The sequence below is a fragment of the Mus musculus genome, chromosome 2, assembly GCF_000001635.26.
Source record: "Mus musculus strain C57BL/6J chromosome 2, GRCm38.p6 C57BL/6J".
In the NCBI taxonomy this organism is placed as follows: Eukaryota; Metazoa; Chordata; class Mammalia; order Rodentia; family Muridae; genus Mus; species Mus musculus.
Window position 1 is genome coordinate 119,416,673 of NC_000068.7, and position 20,301 is coordinate 119,436,973.

Consider the following 20,301-nt stretch of genomic DNA (forward strand, 5'->3'; position numbering starts at 1 on the left):
CCGGTCATTAGAGATTTGGGAAGTCTTGAAATGTAACAAAATTTTTATGTGCATAAATACAATTTTTAGTAGTTTTAATTGGCTTTATGACATACTAGGAATAATAGTTCTGGCATTTCTCTTTCAGAAACCTAAGCTTCCTCTCTTAGGATCTTGGTACAGAGATCAGGTTAAAAGAGAATGAAATCAGCCATGTAGCAGTGAAGCCTGATGCTGCTTTCTACACAAGTACTTGGCTTTAGATACTTTCTATAAAACATACACTTTCCTAATCAACTATCATTCTAAGATTTCTCCAGAGAGACAGGAATACTTTCTCCATAAACACCCAGCAAACAGGGCAGAGAGTGGCATGCGAGTTGGGTTCACACAGCACAGGACCTTAGACAGAACCTAGGCAGGCAGTAGTCCACAGGACTCAGTACACAACAAGCATCTTAAGAGAGAAATCTAAGCAGGCAGCAGCCCACAGAATTCACATTTCATTGCTATTCATCTTCCTCTAGACCCTTTGTCAGACTGTCTTTTTGGTACATTTAATAAAGTATGCAAGCTGATAAAAATAATGGCAGATAAATGTTTCCAAGAAGACCTCAAACACTCCTCTTTGGATAAGCCTGTGAAAACTTGGGATGGGTTGAGCAACAAGATAAAAGCACAAAAGGAAGGTGCTCCTTGGCTAACTGTTCTTCCTGGAGCAAAAGAAAACAGCAAGGTGGGAAAGCAGAAATGTGGTTCTTTTCTCTAAACACTGAGTTTGGTCACATCGCTATTCTGCCTTTCTTCCTTCACATACCTCTTCATGGACTGTGGAAGAATTTTTGTCTGGCTATGATCAATGAGGAAAGGAAGGAAGTAGAAGACATAGGCAGAGTACCCAATCCAATGAACCAAAGGCAACCTTTCAGGGCCTTTTGTCAGCAATCTTGGGAGTTCTGTTGTGATAAATAGGATATGGGAACACAGAAATGCTCAATGCTGAAACCACAGCAGAAATACTACCAGGCACCCCCCCCCCCCCGCCCCCCGCCCGGAAAGTTTTAACTACTGAATGGTTAGTACAAGCATTACTCAATGTTCAGGCAGAGCCCACCTGGGAACCATAGTCCAGGCAAGGCTGTTGTGAAGGTAAACACTACACTGGAAAATTGCCTGATCCTGGACTGTATTGAGATAAGGCCAGAGAGAATCTTCAAATAATTGAGCCAGAATCCTATGACCTTAATAAAACATCAAAGCAGGTGACAATGGCTTCCTTCCTTTTCTCTGATCCTGCTAAGGAATGATGTACTCAACAAGCCCCTTGTTTCATTACAGTTTACAGTCTCTGGCTTAATCAAAAGTAGCAACCATGTACCATATAATAATTTGCAAATCTGCACATTTCAAGGTGAGAAGTACTGTCTTAGGAAGGTCAGGATCATGGATATTCTCCATTTTTAATGTTCTTTGGCATGGGGTTTTACTATGTAATTCAGTCTTGCCTTGAACTCACAAGATTCCCATGTCTTAGGATCAAAAGTGAATAACCACGCCCAGCACTTCTCTTCTTACAAACTAAGACTGAACAGCTTAGAAACTGTCCCTTGAGTACTAGCTCATTCTTACAGGATAATTGGTTTCATTCCTTCTCTCCTGTGGCACTTACTCGTGGACTGGCCACACACAAAAAAGACGGCAGCTCAGTGAGGAGGCAGCAACGAAGTGAGGAGGTAGCTGATCTCCGCTGATGGACAACATGGTCTGAGTAGCCACTCACTGCTTTACAGTGGCTGCTGAAAACAAGAGACTAAAAAAAACAAAACAAAAAACAAAAAAAACAAACCAAAATTAGTGTAAGGACAATTACTGTTAATGAGTCATATACTATTCAACTTAAAGAACTTTTTTTCTTGGCCAATACTATTATATCTAAACAACCACAAATTAGAACCAAACATACAGTACGTAGTTTAGGCCCACATTAATTTCAAAATGCAGTTTTATTAGTATACAGAAACAAATGTCATTTCTAATTCTACTTTCAGAAGAGGTATTTCAGACAAAATACTACGTGTACTAAGTAGTTTGTTATAACTACAGATGTAAACTCAAGCCATGATGATTAAGACTATGTTCATCTAAATTTTCTCTTAATATAAAATCAGGTGCTAACAGCATCATGTAGTTCTAGCAAAGATGATCCTTTTTGAGACAGTGTACCCTTTGATGGCCCAGAATTCTTTATGTAGAACAGGCTAGTCTTCAAGTCACAGAGAACCACCTGCTGCTGCTTTCTGAGTGCTGGGATTAAAGGTATGTGCTACAATATCCTGCCAACAGTAATTCTTTTTTGAGACAAGTTGCATTATGCTATCATCTCTGGCCTAGATATAACTCACAAGGTAGATCAGGCTGGCCTCAAAACATGTGGTAATCTTCCTGTCACTGTCCCCCAAGGGCTGAAGAAAGCAAACATATACCACCACATGCTGATTGTTTTTCTTATTCACACGAGACAGGAATACAAATGTTCATGAACAGGAAACAACCTCTCTTTAGCCTCCATCAGACAACCATTCAAAAACATTAACTACCAGGGCTGGAGAGATGCTCAATGGTTAAGAGCATTAGCTGCTCTTCCAGAGGACCTAGCACCCTTGTGACAGCTCACAACTGTTAACTCCAATTCCAGGGATCTAACAACTTCATACCAATACACATGAAATAAAATGAAACAAGTTATATATTTATATTTAACTACCCATACAAAGAGAAATAAATTAATCTGAGAAAAAAAAGTTTTCTAAAAAAATTCCTTGGGGATTGTTTTAGGAGGGGTTCACTAACACTTCCTTGGCACTACAAACAGATATGAACATCAAATATCTTATTCCCCTTGGGGATGGGACAAGAGCTCCTCAAAGTTCAAAGAAGATGAAAATGTTGCCTGTTTTATACTCTGATATAAGGTTCAGCTTATCCATTGTGCAGTTGGTATAATATTTACGTAGAATGCATGAGGTTAAATATTCAAACTGCAGCAACAGAAAAAGACTAGCTGTGAAGAGGAAGACTAGACAGTCAAGGTCATTCTTGGCTACACAGTGAGTTCTAGGCAAACTTGAGCAACATGGAACTGTATTTCAAAGTATAAATTCTTCACTCAAATTATTCTATCAGGGACTGAGAATGCTGCTCAGGGTTAAGAGTACTTGCCTATCACAAACAAGGACTTGGGTCCCATCCACCAGCACCTTCAGTGTTTCTAATCACTTTATTACAAAGGTAGGCCCACAGAGCTCTGACAAGCCTAGTCCCATGCAGGTCTAACATGTTTTGTCTTTTCTATACATGTTGAGGTGTTTGCAACACATACCAAATATCCCTAATCTTGTAATGCCACCTATGTTCTTTTGCTCGCTGGTCTCTGCATTAAGCTTTGTCCCTTTACATTTTTTTCTATTGCCACCTGAATGATTACTATGAAGATTATTCAGTTGTCACCCTTTACTAATGAACGCTGAGAAGTGAGGTGCACTACCTCAGAAGTTTAACATGGCACAGACAGTGATGCCACAGTTGTCTCATGTTGCTTGTTGTTCTGTTCTTGATTTCTCAGAAGTACTTCTGATATTAGTAGTAAGTCCTCATACCCTCCTGGGATTAGAGGAGACCAGACAGAGGCCTACCATATTCTGCTTATTTCAGAAGTAGTTCAGAACTGGTAGTTGGGACACTCACGGGCATTCAACCATCTCTGTATAGGTAAGTCAAGTAACTCAACAACTACCCTAATGACATTTGAGTATTTACTACCATCTTACCAACAGTGACACTATCTCTAAGCTATCTTCCCTTTCAGTTCTCCTAGAGCAAGACTCAGCAGAAGTCTATTATATTTACAGACTGAAAAACATAAAAGAATGAACATTTGCTCCAACTTCTCCCTTCCAACAATGTAGTTATTATGAAGGGAATGAAAAGAGCTGGAGAGATAGCTCCAGCTACTTTGGTCTTCCAGAGGACATGGGTTCAATTGCCTGCCTGCCTGCATGTGTGTGTGTGCCTGCATTCATTCATGTGAGTTTTGCCCTCTTCTGGCCTCCATGTGGTACTCAGATGTACATGCAGGCAAGAATACACACAAAATGAAATAAAACCTTTTAAATGAAAGGATGTCAAAACACATCAAAAGGATCAATAAAATATTGGGCTGGGCAGTGGAGGCGCACTCCTAGCACTTGGGAGGCAGAAGCAGGTGAATCTCTGAGTTCAAGGCCACTCTGGTCTACAGAGTTCCAGGACAGCCAGGGCTACACAGGGAAACCATGAATCAAAAAGAAACAAGCAAACATACTAACATCCCCCCCCAGGAAAACCAACCCCCAAATAAACAAACAAACAAACAAACAAATGGAAACATCATCAGTCCCTTTCTGGGGGGGAAAAAAAATCTACCTAGCACCTAATAAATGTACACCATAATCTAGCTATCTTCCTTTTTCTTTCTTTCTTTTTCTTTTCTTTTTTAAAGAGATTTATTTTTTGTTTTTCAAGATATGGTTTCTCTATATAGCACTGTCCTGTAACTCTCTCTGTAGACCTGGTTGGTCTCAAACTCACAGAGATCCACCTGCCTCTGTCCCCCAAATTAAAAGCATGTGTCACTATACCTGGCAAAAGTTGTATTTTGTCTTTTACACTGTGTGTGTGCATGTGTTTTTGTGTTTGGTGTATACATACATGTGTAGGCAACATGTGCCATGTTATATGTATAGATGTCAAAGGACAACTTGCAGGAATCATGTTTCTCCTTGTACCATGTTGGTTCTGGAGATGGAACTCAGGTCCTCAGGTTTCCCAGCAAGTGCCTGTACAGATTCTGTAGCCCTGTTAAAAGCCTACATATTCAACTACTGTAAGCTTAGTGGCTCAGAGAAATTCAGGCACTTTTAGAGTTTACAATTAAAAAATTCACAAACTGAAGTCGGGCGTGGTGGCGCACGCCTTTAATCCCAGCACTCGGGAGGCAGAGGCAGGTGGATTTCTGAGTTCGAGGCCAGCCTGGTCTACAGAGTGAGTTCCAGGACAGCCAGGGCTACACAGAGAAACCCTGTCTCAAAAAACCAAAAAAAAAAAAAAAAAAAAAATTCACAAACTGGAGCCAGGCATGGTGGCACACTCCTTTAATCCCAGCACTTGGGAGACAGAAGCAAGCAGATTTCTGAGATTGAGGCCAGCCTGATCTAAAAAGTGAGTTCTAGGATAACCAGAGCTATACACACACACAAAAATCCCTGGATAGATGGATGGGTAGATAGTTTAACATGTGCTATATATAGGTAATACCGTGACATCTGTTGCTAAAGACAGTATTAAATGACAATCAGTAATGATACTTGGTTTCTGAAAATCATCATTTCCGACAAGGTCTTTAAATGAATATAGCTTAAAAACGATTCCATCTCGAAATAGGGTATTTCCTATAGTTCTAGTTTTCATCTTTAAGTAAAAGACTTAAAAAAAAAAACTTCAGTATACATTACCACTTACAAAACAACTCTCAGGACATACACCATCGGAGCTGAACACATGTTTACTTTTTACTTTTTTCCCCCAAGGGCATAAATAAATATGGACAGTGCAAAGTTTCTTCCTTTGCCTCTCCCTACCAAGCCTAAAAGGAAAACCTGGTTTTACTCTATCCTAACTCTGTCTTACATAAGAAAGTATTACTCTTTTATTATTCTTATCTATGTATATGCATGTATGGTATGTAAGTGTGTACGTAAGTATGTATGTATGTATGTATGTATGTATGTATGTATGTATGTATGTATGTATGTGGGTGGGTGTAGACCAGATGCTGACATTCAACTGCTTCTCCATCTTGCTTTTTTGCAATGTGTGTGTGAGTGTTGCACAACTTGCTGGATCTAACTCATCATCTAAGGATTACACTCAGATTCTTGACAGTCAACTCGGGTTCGCAGGCGTAGGAGCAAGCTCCGTTTCCACTGAACCCACCGGTCACACCCACATTACAAACAACTTCTCCCACGAAATCTGGATCTGCCTCACACATCTACCAGAAGGAAGAGGAATGAAAAGGAGAGGGCGGGAAGAGGAGGAGAAGAAAATAAAGGCAAACTATATATGAAGGGATAGTGAACATTTTCTTCTTTAAGTCTGTACATGCAATTTCTGCTATACATGTACATATCTACCAGACATTGATAAAACTATTCTTTGTTGAGACAGGGTAGCATAGGCTGACTTCAAGCACTATGGAGCAGAGGATGAACTTGAACTCTTGCCTCCACCTGCACAGTACTGGGATTTGATATGTATGTACCAACATGAACAGCTAGCACATTCTTGGCAGGAGTCATGAGCAAATTTTAATTCAGACATTGTGTGCTACATACATTTTTTAATGAATTTATACATGGAGCCTCAAGCAAATAATTCCTAAGAAAAATTTAACATGAGCAAATGGCAAACTACTACAACAGCTGCGGGCCTATTGTTATTTTTATTTTGTAGACTGGGTCTCACTAAATTTCCCAAGCTGACTCTGAACTCATAGTCCTCTTGTCCCTCTCCTTTTCATTCCTCTTCCTTCTGGTAGATGTGTGAGGCAGATCCAGATTTCGTGGGAGAAGTTGTTTGTAATGTGGGTGTAAAGTGGGAAATCAACTCCAGACACATGCAGGCAAAACTACTAACATAGACGATAAAAATAAAGGAAACATTTAGAGAAAGCAAGCCAAGCAGTTGTTCACGACAATGAAGTTATTATATACAGAGGATTTAAACTTACACATGATATGTTCTAACTCAATACACAGTACGAGCTCCTGAGAACACTGGGTACTTGACATCATTTAACATTTTGAATAATGCAAAGAGAAGGAAAGTAAGCAGACACTGCACAGACAGTGGCTTACCTTTAACAAAGGGCAGCTGCAAAGGTTAGGGAAGGAAAGTGGGAAATCAACTCCGAGAAGAAAATCCTTGTTTCTCAGATAGCTCTGATGGCTTGTCCCATCCGGCTCTGCCCAAGAGCGCAGCTGGTGGAGCCTGTAGGAGGCTTTCAGAGATAGGAAAAGAGCTAACCACCTGAAACAAACAGAGAAATGTGCACACTCAGTGCTCCTAGGAACTTTGGGAGTTCACAACAAGGATCTATCTCATTACCATACATCCTTTGTAGATCTTGAGCATTTTGGAAACAATTCCTTCAAACATTCAGATAAAGCAATTTCATACTTTTGCTGTTCTATAAAACCACAACAAAAAGTAAACAAATACAAAAATATTCAAAAGCATTTATCTCTACTGTAAAAGCTCTTAGCATAAAAACCATCTTATCGGGGAGACAATAATTCCCAATGAGCTATCTAGTACATTAGAAACACTGTAACAGGGACTGGAGAGAAGGCTCAGCAGTTAAGAGTAAGCACTGACTGCTTATTTGGAGACCCAAGTTCAATTTCTCGCAGCTTCATGACAGTTCACACCTGTCTATAACACCCTCACACAGACATACATGCAGGCAAAACACCAATCAACATTTTTTAAAAAGTTATAAATAAATTCAATAATGTAATAAAATCAGTGAAAGACATTTTGCAAACAAAAACGCAGAGCTAAATTTTCCAGAATGCTTGATGTAATAGTAAGCAAATCTATAACTAACTAACAAACAAACACACACACATACACACACACACACACACACACACACACACACACACACACACACACACACACAAAGTAGGGCTGGAGAGATGGCTCAGCAGGTAAGAGCACTGACTGACTGCTCTTCCGACGATGGTCCTGAGTTCAAATCCCAGAAACCACATGATGGCTCACAACCACCCATAATGAGATCTGATGCCCTCTTCTGGTGTGTCTGAAGACAGCTACAGTGTCTTCACTGTAAATAAATATAAATAAGTATATTTATAAGAATAAATAAATCTTTGGGGCAGGAGCGAGCAGGGACTGAGCAAGCAGGGTTGACTGGAGTGAGCTGAGGTCCTAAACATTCAATTCCCAACAACCACATGAAGGCTCACAACCATCTGTTCAGCTACAGTGTACTCACATACATTTTTAAAAAAATTATTAAAGAAAAATAAAAGTAATTCTTTAAATAAAAAGGATGTTTATTATTTATTTATTTAATGTATATGACTACACTGTTTCTGTCTTCAGACACACTAGAAGAAGGCATCAGATCCTATTATATCTTGTAAGCCACCATGTGGGTGCTGGGAATTGAACTCAGGACCTTTGGAAGAGCAGTCATTGCTCTTACCTGCTAAGCCATCTCTCCAGCCCATAATCCTTTTTTATTGGTGGGTGGGATGAGGTTTCATGTAGCATAACATGTTTCCAACACCCAATTCCCCTGCCTCAGCCTCCCAAGATTACAGGTATGTATCATTCCTAGGTCATAAAAAAAAAATTACTAATGGAGGTGTGGGGGGCGGGGGGTCCAGACGGTGTAATACTAAATATTTCACTTCACATTATTACATGTTGTCCCTGCCTATTCCCAATGCTCTTCCATCAAACAGTAAGCAAACTTCTCACCTGGCCAAAAGTCCCTGAAGCATGAGGTTTGCCATTTCTGCTGGCGAGACATCAATAAATCGAAGGAAAGAAAAACAGCTTCCTTCATTAATACCTGGAAAATCAAAGAACAATCCTGACCCTTAGGGATCCTGTTTCTGCAACCACGTGCAGGAAGTTTCATGTAGCACAACCTGTTTCCAACACCCAATTCCGATGACAGGAGGGCTACACAGGCAGCATTCACCAGGGTTGCAGAGATCTGAACTCCAGTTCTCACACTAGTGCAGCAAATGCTAATGCTCCATTCTAAGTCACCTCCCTAGACACTAATTGAACAGTCTTATTTTTAATAAAAATAAAAGCCCAAACCATTACTATTTCAAAACAAAATTTGTCCACAGGCAAAATTAAGAACACCCTGGTAAATCCCAAATACACTTCCTTCCAAAGATCAAAATGCCTACCTTTCCTATGGAAGAGAGACTGCTGGATATAATCTGGTGCAAACGGAGAGAGAAGAACCTTCAACCACCTGGAAAGCAAGTAATTACAGTAACTCTCAAGGGAAATAAAAGAATTGGAAAGATAATTAAACTGGAGGGTTCAAAATAAGAAAAATCTTTTTAGACTATTTCTACACATAAGAAAGTTCTTTGCCAGGCTGGGCGTGATGGCGCACGCCTTTAATCCCAGCACTCAGGAGGTAGAGGCCGGCGGATTTCTGAGTTCGAGGCCAGCCTGGTCTACAGAGTGAGTTTCAGGACAGCCAGGGCTACACAAAGAAACCCTGTCAAAGTCCATAGCTCTCAAAAGCTGGCATGCAGATATTCACTTAAGAGCACAATAGAAAGTCTGGAATCCAGAATTATCTAACTTACAGATATACAATGAACCATACACCACTTTATGAATATGATCTCTAGCAGATTAGCTTAGTGACTATTTCAACTTTTTAAATGCAGACACTATCAAGAGAGTAAATTTAACCAAAAAGTAATAGACTCAGTGCTGCAGTAAGTGCAACTCTAAGTCACTTTAAGCATACCAAGGCATTTTAGTATTTTAACTGTTGACTTCTGGTGCAAATACATACCCGTAACAGGTAGATAATAAAAAATGGCTAAGGTTCTTAAGGCCATCTAATGGGAGCCTTAATAATGCTCCAACTCCCCCCATAAGCACCCGCAATAGCTGTTCACCACTTGTTTAAACATCTCTTTATTGGACATTCACATATCATTCACTTAATAAGCATGAGACCTTGAGTTCAATACCTAGCACTACTAAAAAATCAATGTGCCAAATTACAAAAGCACACAGCATCACCAAATGTAAACTATTTGCTCACCTATCTCGTGAGTGGTTGAAGACCCTGATCTGTCCATGACGATAAATAAACTTCGAAATTTCATATGGCTTTAGAGAAATATGAAATGGAGACCACGTTTCTTGCCGTTCGAATAACTCTGGGTGATTACACACCTAAGAAAAGAAATGGTCAGTCATTACTGTCCCTTGTGGACATCACTGCTGAGGGTTAAGCTCCCTGAATATTTACCTCCCAATTTTCATCTCTATTGCTCTATCTGGCATCAAGATTAAAGTCCTCTCCGTGAAGCAGGTCAATAAAAACATCAAAACAAATGACCCAAGTCTTACCTTCCTGAATTGCATGACTAAATTCATGAGGCTGCTGGTGGTGTTCTGTGCTTGTTGTGTGGAGCCCATTGAAGACTGCAGTAAGTCCTCAATGGAAATTTTATTCTTTAGTGCCTGATATAAGAGTTTTTGTCGACTGGTCAATTGGCAGTACGTTAGAATCTCAATCTAAAAAAAAAAAAGAAAAATTTGAAACTAAACATTTTTATATATGTTTGTAAAAAACTAAAAATTTTTTATATGCTTGTATATGTGAAGGAAAAAAAGGAGGAGGGGGCAATGGTGACAAACGCCTTTAATTCTAGCACTTGGGAGGGAGAGGCAGGCGATTACTGAGTTCAAGGCCAGCCTGGTCTACAGAGTGAGTTCCAGAACAGCCAGGGCTACACAGAGAAGCCCTGTCTCAAAAGACCAAAAAAAAAAAAACAAACAAAAAAAAACCAACCAAACAAAAAAAACAGTAAAACTTAAAACAGAAGACATACAAACCAGATTATGACTAAAGAAACAATACTTACCAGAATTAACTATTTCTATAATCCTATCCTATGTTGTGAACAATCACACACTAGATGTTCTCCCTGAATAATATTTTCCACTTCTTTTATTTTTTCCCCTCATCTAAGACAAGGTTTGCCTGTGTAGCTCTCTCTGTCTGTTCTGGAACTGGATCTGTAGACCAAGCTGGCCTCGAACTCACTGAGATCCGAGTGCCCCTGCCTCCCACGTACTGAGAGTAACTACAACCACATCTTTCCAGTTTAAACAGCACCAACAATCATCCTTCACAGCTATTTCCAAATATTGCCACATCCATATTTCAAGTGCCAACTATGAAAGGACTCTTAGTGTACAACAAGTACTATGTAGTACATCAAGGATAAAGAAAGAGGCATCAAGGATAAAGAAAGAGGTTCTTTTTTTTTTCTGCAACACACTAAATTGGTTAAAAATATTCATTTGCTCAAAGATAATAATGATACCCAACTTTAAAAAAGACCAAATCTGCAGGGCATAATTAATCCTGGTACCTGGAGTTATGAAAAAGCAAGAAACCCTCCATGTTCTGGGGCCAACCTCAGCCTGGTCTACCCAGTGAGACATTGTTTCAAAGGAAAATCGAGAGATCTGCATGAAACTATTAGTTTCATAATACATGTACAGTTAGGGATGGCCATGTGTTGATAACTACTTATGCTCTATCATGGGCACGAGTGGAGTTATTACATTATTCTATTTTTGTAATGTTTTACACTTCAGGCATGATGGCTCATGCCTATGATCTCAAAGGCAGGAAGACTGTTCAGAGTTTGGTCACCTACATACATGAGTTCCAGGCTGGCCCAGCTTACAGTGTTAAGACCCTATAAAGATAAAACAAAACCAACTGGAGGAGGATTAGTAACCAAAGGGAAAGAAGGTTACTTTGCCTTCGTTAGGTCCCCTATGACTATTCAAGTACAAAGATCTTCCTAATCAAACTAATTATCCTTATAATATATATCAAGGAAATATCTGTGAAGAACCATAAATTGGTATCTACTAAGGTTCAAACTCATTAAGATTTTATTTCTTACCTTGTCAGACAATTCATTTTCTACATCTTTTTTGATTCTTCTCAGCATAAATGGTTTCAAGATCATGTGTAAACGAGAGAGTTGATCTGAAACAGGAAGTCCACAAATAATTTACCATATACTGACTTAAGACAATCAAAATAAACACCTTCCCCTCTCCTACACCCTGAAAATGCCACTGAGATCAAGGATTCTCTAAAAAATGAACTTGTTCCAAGGCAAGCATCTTATACCGACTGTTTACATTAGAACACACTTTCAGAGCCTATTTGGGAGACTGTATAAAAATCGACTCAAAGCTAAAAGGGACTTCCAGAGTGTGCTATGTAATTCTTATCAACCTGACACAAAGTAGCATTCCCTGGGGATAGAGAACTCCAACTGAGGAATTCTTTCCCATCAAGACTGGACTGTGGGAATATTTTCTTTTCTTTCAAGACAGGGTCTCACTATGTAGCTCTGGCTATCCTAGAACTCACTCTATGGATCAGGTTGGCCTCAAATCCAGAGATCCACATGCCTCTGCCTCCTAAGTGGTGAGATTAAAAACATACATCACAACACGTGGCTCCATTTTCTGAATTACTCATTGATTAAGGAAGCCACAGCCCACTATGGACAGTGCTACCCCTGGGCAGGGAGGGAGTCCTGGATAAAACAAGAAGGCTTTCAAGAAGGCAAGCCAGAAAGCAGTGTTTCTCCATGGTCTACGTTTCAGTATCTGGTTCAAGCTTTCTGCTTCTGCTCCTCTTCTGAGGTCTACGACTGGAACATGCAACCCAAGGAACCTTTCCTCCCCACACTGCTTTTGGTCATGAAGTTTGTCACAGCAACAGAAAGCTAAGTAGGCTACCATTTCTCCAAAGTTATACTTACAGAATTAACTTATTTTACGGTATATAAGTGTCTTGGCTGCATGCATGTCTGAGCACCATGTACATAGGTAGTGCTTAATGTGGTCAGAAAGGGGTGTTGTATGCCAAGTGACAGGAGTTACTGACAACTGGAAGCTGCCATGTGCATTCTGGAAATTGAACCCAGATCCTCTAAAAGAGCAGCCAGAGATCTTAACCACTGAGTCATCTCTCCAGACCCTACTTAATTTTTCTTACAATTAGTAGATGTCAAATTATGTCTACATAGTAAGCAACACAGCATCCAGAAAGTGGTGGTGCACACATTTAATCCCAGCACTTGAAAAATGGAGGGAAGCAGATCTCTCAGTTGAAGGCAAGGCTAGTCAAAAGAGTGAGTTGCAAGAGAGCCAGGACTACATAGAGGAATCTTATCTCAAAAAACCACGAATAAAATAAAATAGCAATGTGGCAAATTCTTAATATTAGGCAAATAGTACAAAACTATTGACAAACAAGGTTAAAAATGTTTGCAATAGAAACAAATCCTAAGGCTGATGAAATGGTTCAGTAGATGAGTAAGTATGTTTACCAATCAAACCTAGTGACCGCAGTCCAATTTCCCCAGAACCCACACAGGGGTAAAACAAAGAAAAAAGCAACTCCATAATTGTCCTACAGCCTCCACAAACTCACTGCAGTATGCAACTTTCCATCTAATAATTAGAAAAATTAAAAGAAAAAAATTTAAATCCTAATATAGATGGAAAAATAAAAAATAACCTCTCTAATATTTGACTTTTATTATAAGAAAAACAAAAACGAAAAAAACATGGTCTGTTATACGATTTCCATATGAATATAATTTTCATGTGATGTTTCCATGAGAATGTGGTGGTTTGAATAGGCTTGGCCCCTATAGATTCATGTGTTTCAATGCTTGGATGTGTAGTCTTATTGGAGTATATGTGGTTTTGTAGAAGTAAGGCACTATGTAGGTGGGCTTTGAGGTCTCCTAAACTCAAGCTTTATACCCAGTTTACCCAGTTAGACAGACTCCTTCTGCTGCCTAAGGACAAACATGCAGAACTCTTGGCTCTTCTAGCACCATGCCTGACTGCATGCTGCCATACCTCCTGCCATGATGAAAATGAACTACACTTCTGAAATGGTAAGCCAGCCCCAATTAAATGTTTTCCTTTATAAGAGATGCCTTGGTCATGATGTCTGTTCACAGCAATGGAAACCCTACCTAAGACAGAATGCCTACAAACCAAAATGTAATATTTTATTAAGTTTATACATCTTGCTTAGATTGTCTAGAGTAGTGTTCTATTCTTTTTAACTCAGAGAATTTAGCTACTTTATTAACATTATATTAACTAATTTATAACAGTTTTACCCTTAACTCTTGTAGGTATAATGAAAGAGAAATTCTTCACACAGAAAAAAACTGTGCATAGTTGCCCATACTAATAGATTGAAAATAAAATTCAGAGCCACCTATAATCCCAGCACTTGGGAAATTGAACCTGGAAATATCTGTTTGAGGCCACACTACATAGAGAATCCCAGGCCATTCTAGGCTGCAATGTGAGACTTGGGTTACAGAGTCTTAAACTCTACACAAAAAGAGGAAAGCCACAGCAGTACTTACTCTCATCAATAGCAGATTTGTTTTCAGCATGACTTTCAATGTCTTTGGAAAACCATTCATTAAATTCTTCATGCGAATCAAATAATGTTGGCATAATGAAATGTAGCAGAGCCCAGAGCTTAAAACAAAGGAAAAATATGAAACAGATATGGTGCCATAAAATGATACTGTGTGACTATATATTAAGAAATGAGTGTTTATGAGACAGAAAGAATAAATGAATCCAAACACAATCTTGCTCAGTGAACCCTAATACATAACAAAAAATGATGATTTCTCAATTAATTGCTAACTACAAATTTAGAAGTACAAAGCCTGCTCAGCTTTTGTAGTGTAATAAGTTTTACAAATGACAACCCCACAGCTGGTTCCACAACTGAACACAGTTTATAGTAGTGTAATAGCTGCTAATAGCCCTCAGCCAGGGCTAGACAATTACAGCCATGACGCTATTCGGCTGGTCATATGTTTTCATGAATAAAGTTCTATGGGAACATAGCCATAGCCATTCATTTATACGCTACTTATGACTGCTTCCATACTGCATAAGCAAAAACAAGCAGTTGTTAACAGTGAAATGTACTGTCTATGAAATGTAAAATACTATTTCCTCTTTTACCGAAAGTTTTCTGACCCCTATTATGATGAATTCTAAACAAAAAAATTGAGGCCCTCGATGTTAGAGATTTTCCAATTCTAGAGTAAAAAGTTACCTTTATTAGATGGGCAACATTTCCTAATGTACTCAATATTAAGGAAACAAAAGGAACATTATAATTAATAAATAGTAAGAAAGTAAGAATACTGCCTACAAGACACTTAGGAAGCTACAATCTAATTCTTGTACAGTGGTAAATATAATTTGTACAGAATGACTGGAGTCCAGCGTAGGTATAGGTGTCTCACGAAGATATACTCCATTACCTTGACTAGTGCCTACCTCTGCCATGGTATTCTGAATGGGGGTTCCAGTTAACAAAAGTCGATTTCGACACTGGAATTGTAAGAGAATCTTCCAACGAACACTGTTCAAGAAAATGAGTTACAAATTATAAGTTGGCAATATGTCTTTCTGTAATTATACTAAGACCCAAATTCTAAAATTGCTTTCCAAATAATACTTAAGAATCATATACTGGGGCTGGAGAGTGGTTAAGAGCACTTGATTGGCCTGGCAGTGGTGGCACATGCCTTTAATCCCAGCACTTGGGAGGCAGAGGCAGGTGGGTTTCTAAGTTTGAGACCAGCCTGGTCTACATAGTAAGTTCCAGGACAGCCAGGGCTACACAGAGAAACCCTGTCTCAAAACACCCCCACCCCACCCCACCCCCGCCCCAAGAGCACTTGACTGCTCTTCCAGAGGTCCCGAGTTCATTTTCCACCAACCACATGGTAGCTCATAACCATCTGTAATATGATCTGGTGCCCTCTTCTGGTGTGTATGAAGAGAACTACATGTACTCACATACATAAAATAAATAAACTTTAAAAAAATCATATACTGTTTCATGCACACAATCAAAAATATACTTTAACAGAAATTGAAGATAAAAACCCCAGGGCTGGAGAGATGGCTCAGTGGTTAACAGCACCGACTACTCTTCTGAAGGTCCTGAGTTCAAATCCCAGCAACCACATGTTGGCTCACAACCATCTGTAATGAGATCTGATGCCCTCTTCTGGTGCATCTGAAGACAGCTATAGTGTATTTAGATATAATAATAAATAAATCTTTAAACAAAAAGAAAGAAATTAAAAAAAAACAGAACTGTGAGAATCATCAATACCAATGGTATTATGGCTTAGGGGAAAAAAAATCCACAAATAGGTAAAGTGAGAGACCTTTCTGGCCTTACAGTTTCCTACTGTTCTTACCTTTAAAAAGGAAAAGGAAAGAGAAGAAGGAGTAGGAAGAGGAGGAAGAAGGAAGAGGAGAAGAAGGAAGAAGAAGAGGAAACAACAGCAACAACAACAAAAATTATAACCATTAACTGAGGAGATTAATATTGAAGAAAAATCAATATATTCTAAGCATGATTTTCGAATTTCAAAGAAAAGTATAAATAAGAATTTCTCCATTCTGGTCAGGCAAGTAGCTGAGGCATACATAGCCTATGCTATGTGACATTCTGAAATTTCTGGCCTTTGCGGATTCTATGGATAGATTTCCACCCACAAGGCTAGTTTCTATTACTCATATTACCTGGAACTGCTCTTCAGTGCCTGAGCTTCATCCAGTACCATGTATTGCCACTTGACCCGCTGGAAGTACTTGACATCCTGAACCACCAGCTGGTAGCTAGTGATGACCACATGAAAGGGGGCATCCTGAGTATATAAGGTCTTCTACAAAAGTAATAAGAAAAATGTGGAAAAACATTATGTCACACTTTATAAGAAACGTTTTTTTGATGTATATGTATGTGTAAATATGAGTAAGCATATAGATGTGGTGATAAAAAGGGCAATTTTCCAGAGCTGGTTCTCTCCTTCCACTATTGGTTCTAGGGATTAAATGCACATTAATTATTAACCTTGCTCAGCTTGAAGGTGTGACTGAACAGACAGCTCAGTAGTTAGACCACTTGGAGTGTGTATGGTGGCTCAGAATCACTTGTAACTCTAGCTCAAGAGGATCTGATGCCCTCCTCTCTAGCCTCTTAAGAATCCTACATATGGGCTGGAGAGATGGCTCAGCGGTGGAGAACACTGACTGTTCTTCCAAAGGTTCTGAGTTCGAATCCCAGCAACCACATGGTGGCTCACAACCATACATAACGAGATGTGATGCCCTCTTCTGGTGTGTCTGAAAACAGCTACAGTGTACTTAACATATAATAATAAATAAATCTTTAAAAAAAAAAAGAATTCTACATATATTTGTTGTACAAATACAATTTTTTAAAAATAAATCTTTTTTTAAAAAGTCTCTTTTTAAAGTCCAAATGATTGCCTGTAGAAGAAAAACATTTTATTCAAATAATAAAAACATATTTGACCCATATTCAGAAACATATTATAGATTTTGTATACATGAGGATTTACTCAGGCCAAAGAGAATGACAGAGCAAGAGGACAGGAGAGCAAGAGAGCGAGAGAGAGCGAAAGAGAGAGAGAGAGAGAGAGAGAGAGAGAGAGAGAGAGAAAGAAACTGAAGTTACCTGACTCCAGAATCTCCGGATAACTTTTCTATCATGAGGATTTCCCCAATATGGTAGCACCTGGAAAACAGATCATTACCTTATTTTGTTTTTGAAAATAAACTAAAAGCATTATCAATAATGTTATTCTGAATTACTTAGTAAGAAACTATTAAGAGGCCAGGCAGTGGTTGTCCAGGCCTTTAATCCCAGCACTTGGGAGCCAAAGGCAGGTGGATTTCTGAGTTCCAGGCCAGCCTAGTCTACAGAGTAAGTTCCAGGACAGCCAGAACTATACAGAGAAACCCTGTCTCGAAAAAACAAAGACAAACAAACAAAAAAAAAATCAAAACAAAAGCAAACAAAAAACCTTGGCAAATCACATTTTATGAGAAAAATAAAGAAGTTGTAAGGAGCCGGGCTGTGGTGGTGCACACCTTTAACCCCAGCACTCGGGAGGCAGAGGCAGGCAGATTTCTGAGTTCAAGGCCAGCCTGGTCTACAGAGTGAGTTCCAGGACAGCCCGGGCTACACAGAGAAACCCTGTGAAAAAACAAACAAACAAACAAACAAAAAAGTTGTAAGGAGAAGACGTCCTAGTCAAAACCATACACATTTTTCAGACACCAACACCAAATACAGTAAATTTCCAGATCTCAGCAACACAGACCTGTACCTGATAAAATTTAGTTATAACCCTAAGTAAAACTTCCATCTGACAAGAAAGTAAATACATTTTCAACACTCTAAGAGAAATGGCAATAAAAAAATGAATTGACTGTGCTGGGGTCAGCAAATCCTTTGTAAACTCTAAGCTCTGCAGTCCATGTTGTCTAAAAATCATCATTAATGATTATTAATGATCTATCAACAAAACGGTCTGATTATAAAATAGTGGGTATAGATACATATCTAAAAGATACATATTTGAATTCCATGTTGTGTATTATGAGGTATGTTTTAATTGGTAATTTAAAACTGTGCAATCTAATCTTAGTTTACAGACCACATAAACAGGTTTCTAAATAGCCAGAAATATAGTATGACCCAGTAAATCAATTTGGACATATGTCCTATAGTAATGAAAACAAGACATGTAATTCAAACAAAAATGTACATGAATGTTTATAACTCTGTGCCTGAGGGCACCAAAAGGTGAAAAACACCCTAAAATCCATCAAAAGATGAGCAAGAACCAAAATGAAATATACAGAGAATTTTTAGCTATAGACAAAAGAAAATGAAGCATTCATGTTACAGTGAGGATGAGCCTGGACTTTTTATGCTGAATGAAAGAAGCCCAGCATGTAAGGCTGTATACTGCATGGTTTCCAGTCACAGGAAGTATTTGGCAAATAAAGATTTGTGTTTTCCAGAGGCTAGAGGCAAAAGGAAATAAGAAATTACTGTTTAATGAACATAGGTTTAAGGGTAGGGCAAAGACAATAGGGATGAGAGCAGTGACAGCCGTAAACACTTACATACTTAAAGCTACTGAACCGCACTTTTAAATCTTTATAAGAGCAGGGGTTTTTATTACACTTATTTTATATGTCTGTGAATGTGCATATATCCATGTGTGCCACAGCACAGGGCACAAGTCAAAGGACAGCACGCAGAATTCAGCTCTCTCTGTCATCTGAGTGCTAGGGCCTGAATTCAAATCTCTAGGTTTGGTGGCTCTGCCTCCACTACTTGGTCTAGCCTGCCTACCCTGGTATTTTTTGGCTTGTCTGACTTTTTGAGATAGTTTTGCTAAGTAGTCCTGGTTGGCCAGGAAATTTACTACATAGATTAGGGTGGCCTTGAACTTATAATCCTCTGCCTCATCCTCTTGAGTATTAAGATAACAGGTATAGGGGCTGGCGAGATGGCTCAGCAGGTAAGAGCACTGACTGCTCTTCCGAAGGTCCTGAGTTCAAATCCCAGCAACCACATGGTGGCTCACAACTACCTGTAATGAGATCTGATGCCCTCTTCTGATGCATCTGAAAACAGCTACAGTATACTTAATGAATAAATCTTTGGGACTGAGCAAGCAGAGTTGACCTGAGTAAGTGGGGCAACCAGAGCAACGGAGCAAGCAGAGGTCCTAAAAATTCAATTCCCGGGGCTGGTGAGATGGCTCAGCGGGTAAGAGCACCCGACTGCTCTTCCGAAGATCAACCACATGGTGGCTCACAACCATCTGTAATGAGATCTGACTCCTTCTTCTGGAGTGTCTGAAGACAGCTACAGTGTACTTACATGTAATAAATAAATAAATCTTTAAAAAAAAATTCAATTCCCAACAACCATATGAAGGCTCACAACCAGCTGTACATGTACTCATATACATAAAATAAATAAATAAATCTTTAAAAAAACAAAAAACAAACAGGGCTGGTGAGATGGCTCAGTGGTTAAGAGTACCACCTGCTCTTCCGAAGGTCCCGAGTTCAAATCCCAGCAACCACATGGTGGCTCACAACCATCAGTAACGAAATCTGATGCCCTCTTCTGGAGTATCTGAGGACAGCTACTTAAAAAAAAACAAAAAACAAACAGTATTGTCTTAGCCCTTTGGTGGCGAATAGTGTTATTTAAAAAAAAAAAAAAGATAAAAGGCATATATCACTCTCTTGAGAAAATAATAAATTTTTATGGTGTGAGTATTTTATAATATAAAATAAGTAAAATAGAAAACTCAAGAGGGGACACTTATAATTAGGTCCAGATTCTATTTTATATTCACTATGCTAGTATTAAAATGAAATTCAATAAACAAATATACAAGATGGACACTGAATATGCACATGAACGTTCAGCTCTAAGCACTAATAAAGGAGAGATATGAAGGGAGACTT

The 20,301-nt window shown here is 38.9% G+C and overlaps 1 protein-coding gene across 2 annotated transcripts in view; it reads right to left on the reverse strand.

Moving 5' to 3' along the window:
• Positions 1-20,301, reverse strand: part of Ino80 (INO80 complex subunit) — a 105,644-nt gene that overhangs the window by 43,631 nt on the left and 41,712 nt on the right. For both annotated transcript variants that reach the window (XM_030252004.1, NM_026574.4), the window contains 11 exons: positions 17,477-17,536; positions 16,519-16,661; positions 15,256-15,340; positions 14,316-14,433; positions 11,805-11,890; positions 10,228-10,395; positions 9,917-10,050; positions 9,033-9,100; positions 8,587-8,680; positions 6,933-7,104; positions 1,649-1,789 (listed from right to left, as the gene is read on the reverse strand). In XM_030252004.1, coding sequence (XP_030107864.1) covers positions 1,649-1,789; positions 6,933-7,104; positions 8,587-8,680; positions 9,033-9,100; positions 9,917-10,050; positions 10,228-10,395; positions 11,805-11,890; positions 14,316-14,433; positions 15,256-15,340; positions 16,519-16,661; positions 17,477-17,536 — 1,269 coding nt within the window. The remainder of the gene's footprint in view (positions 1-1,648; positions 1,790-6,932; positions 7,105-8,586; positions 8,681-9,032; positions 9,101-9,916; positions 10,051-10,227; positions 10,396-11,804; positions 11,891-14,315; positions 14,434-15,255; positions 15,341-16,518; positions 16,662-17,476; positions 17,537-20,301) is intronic.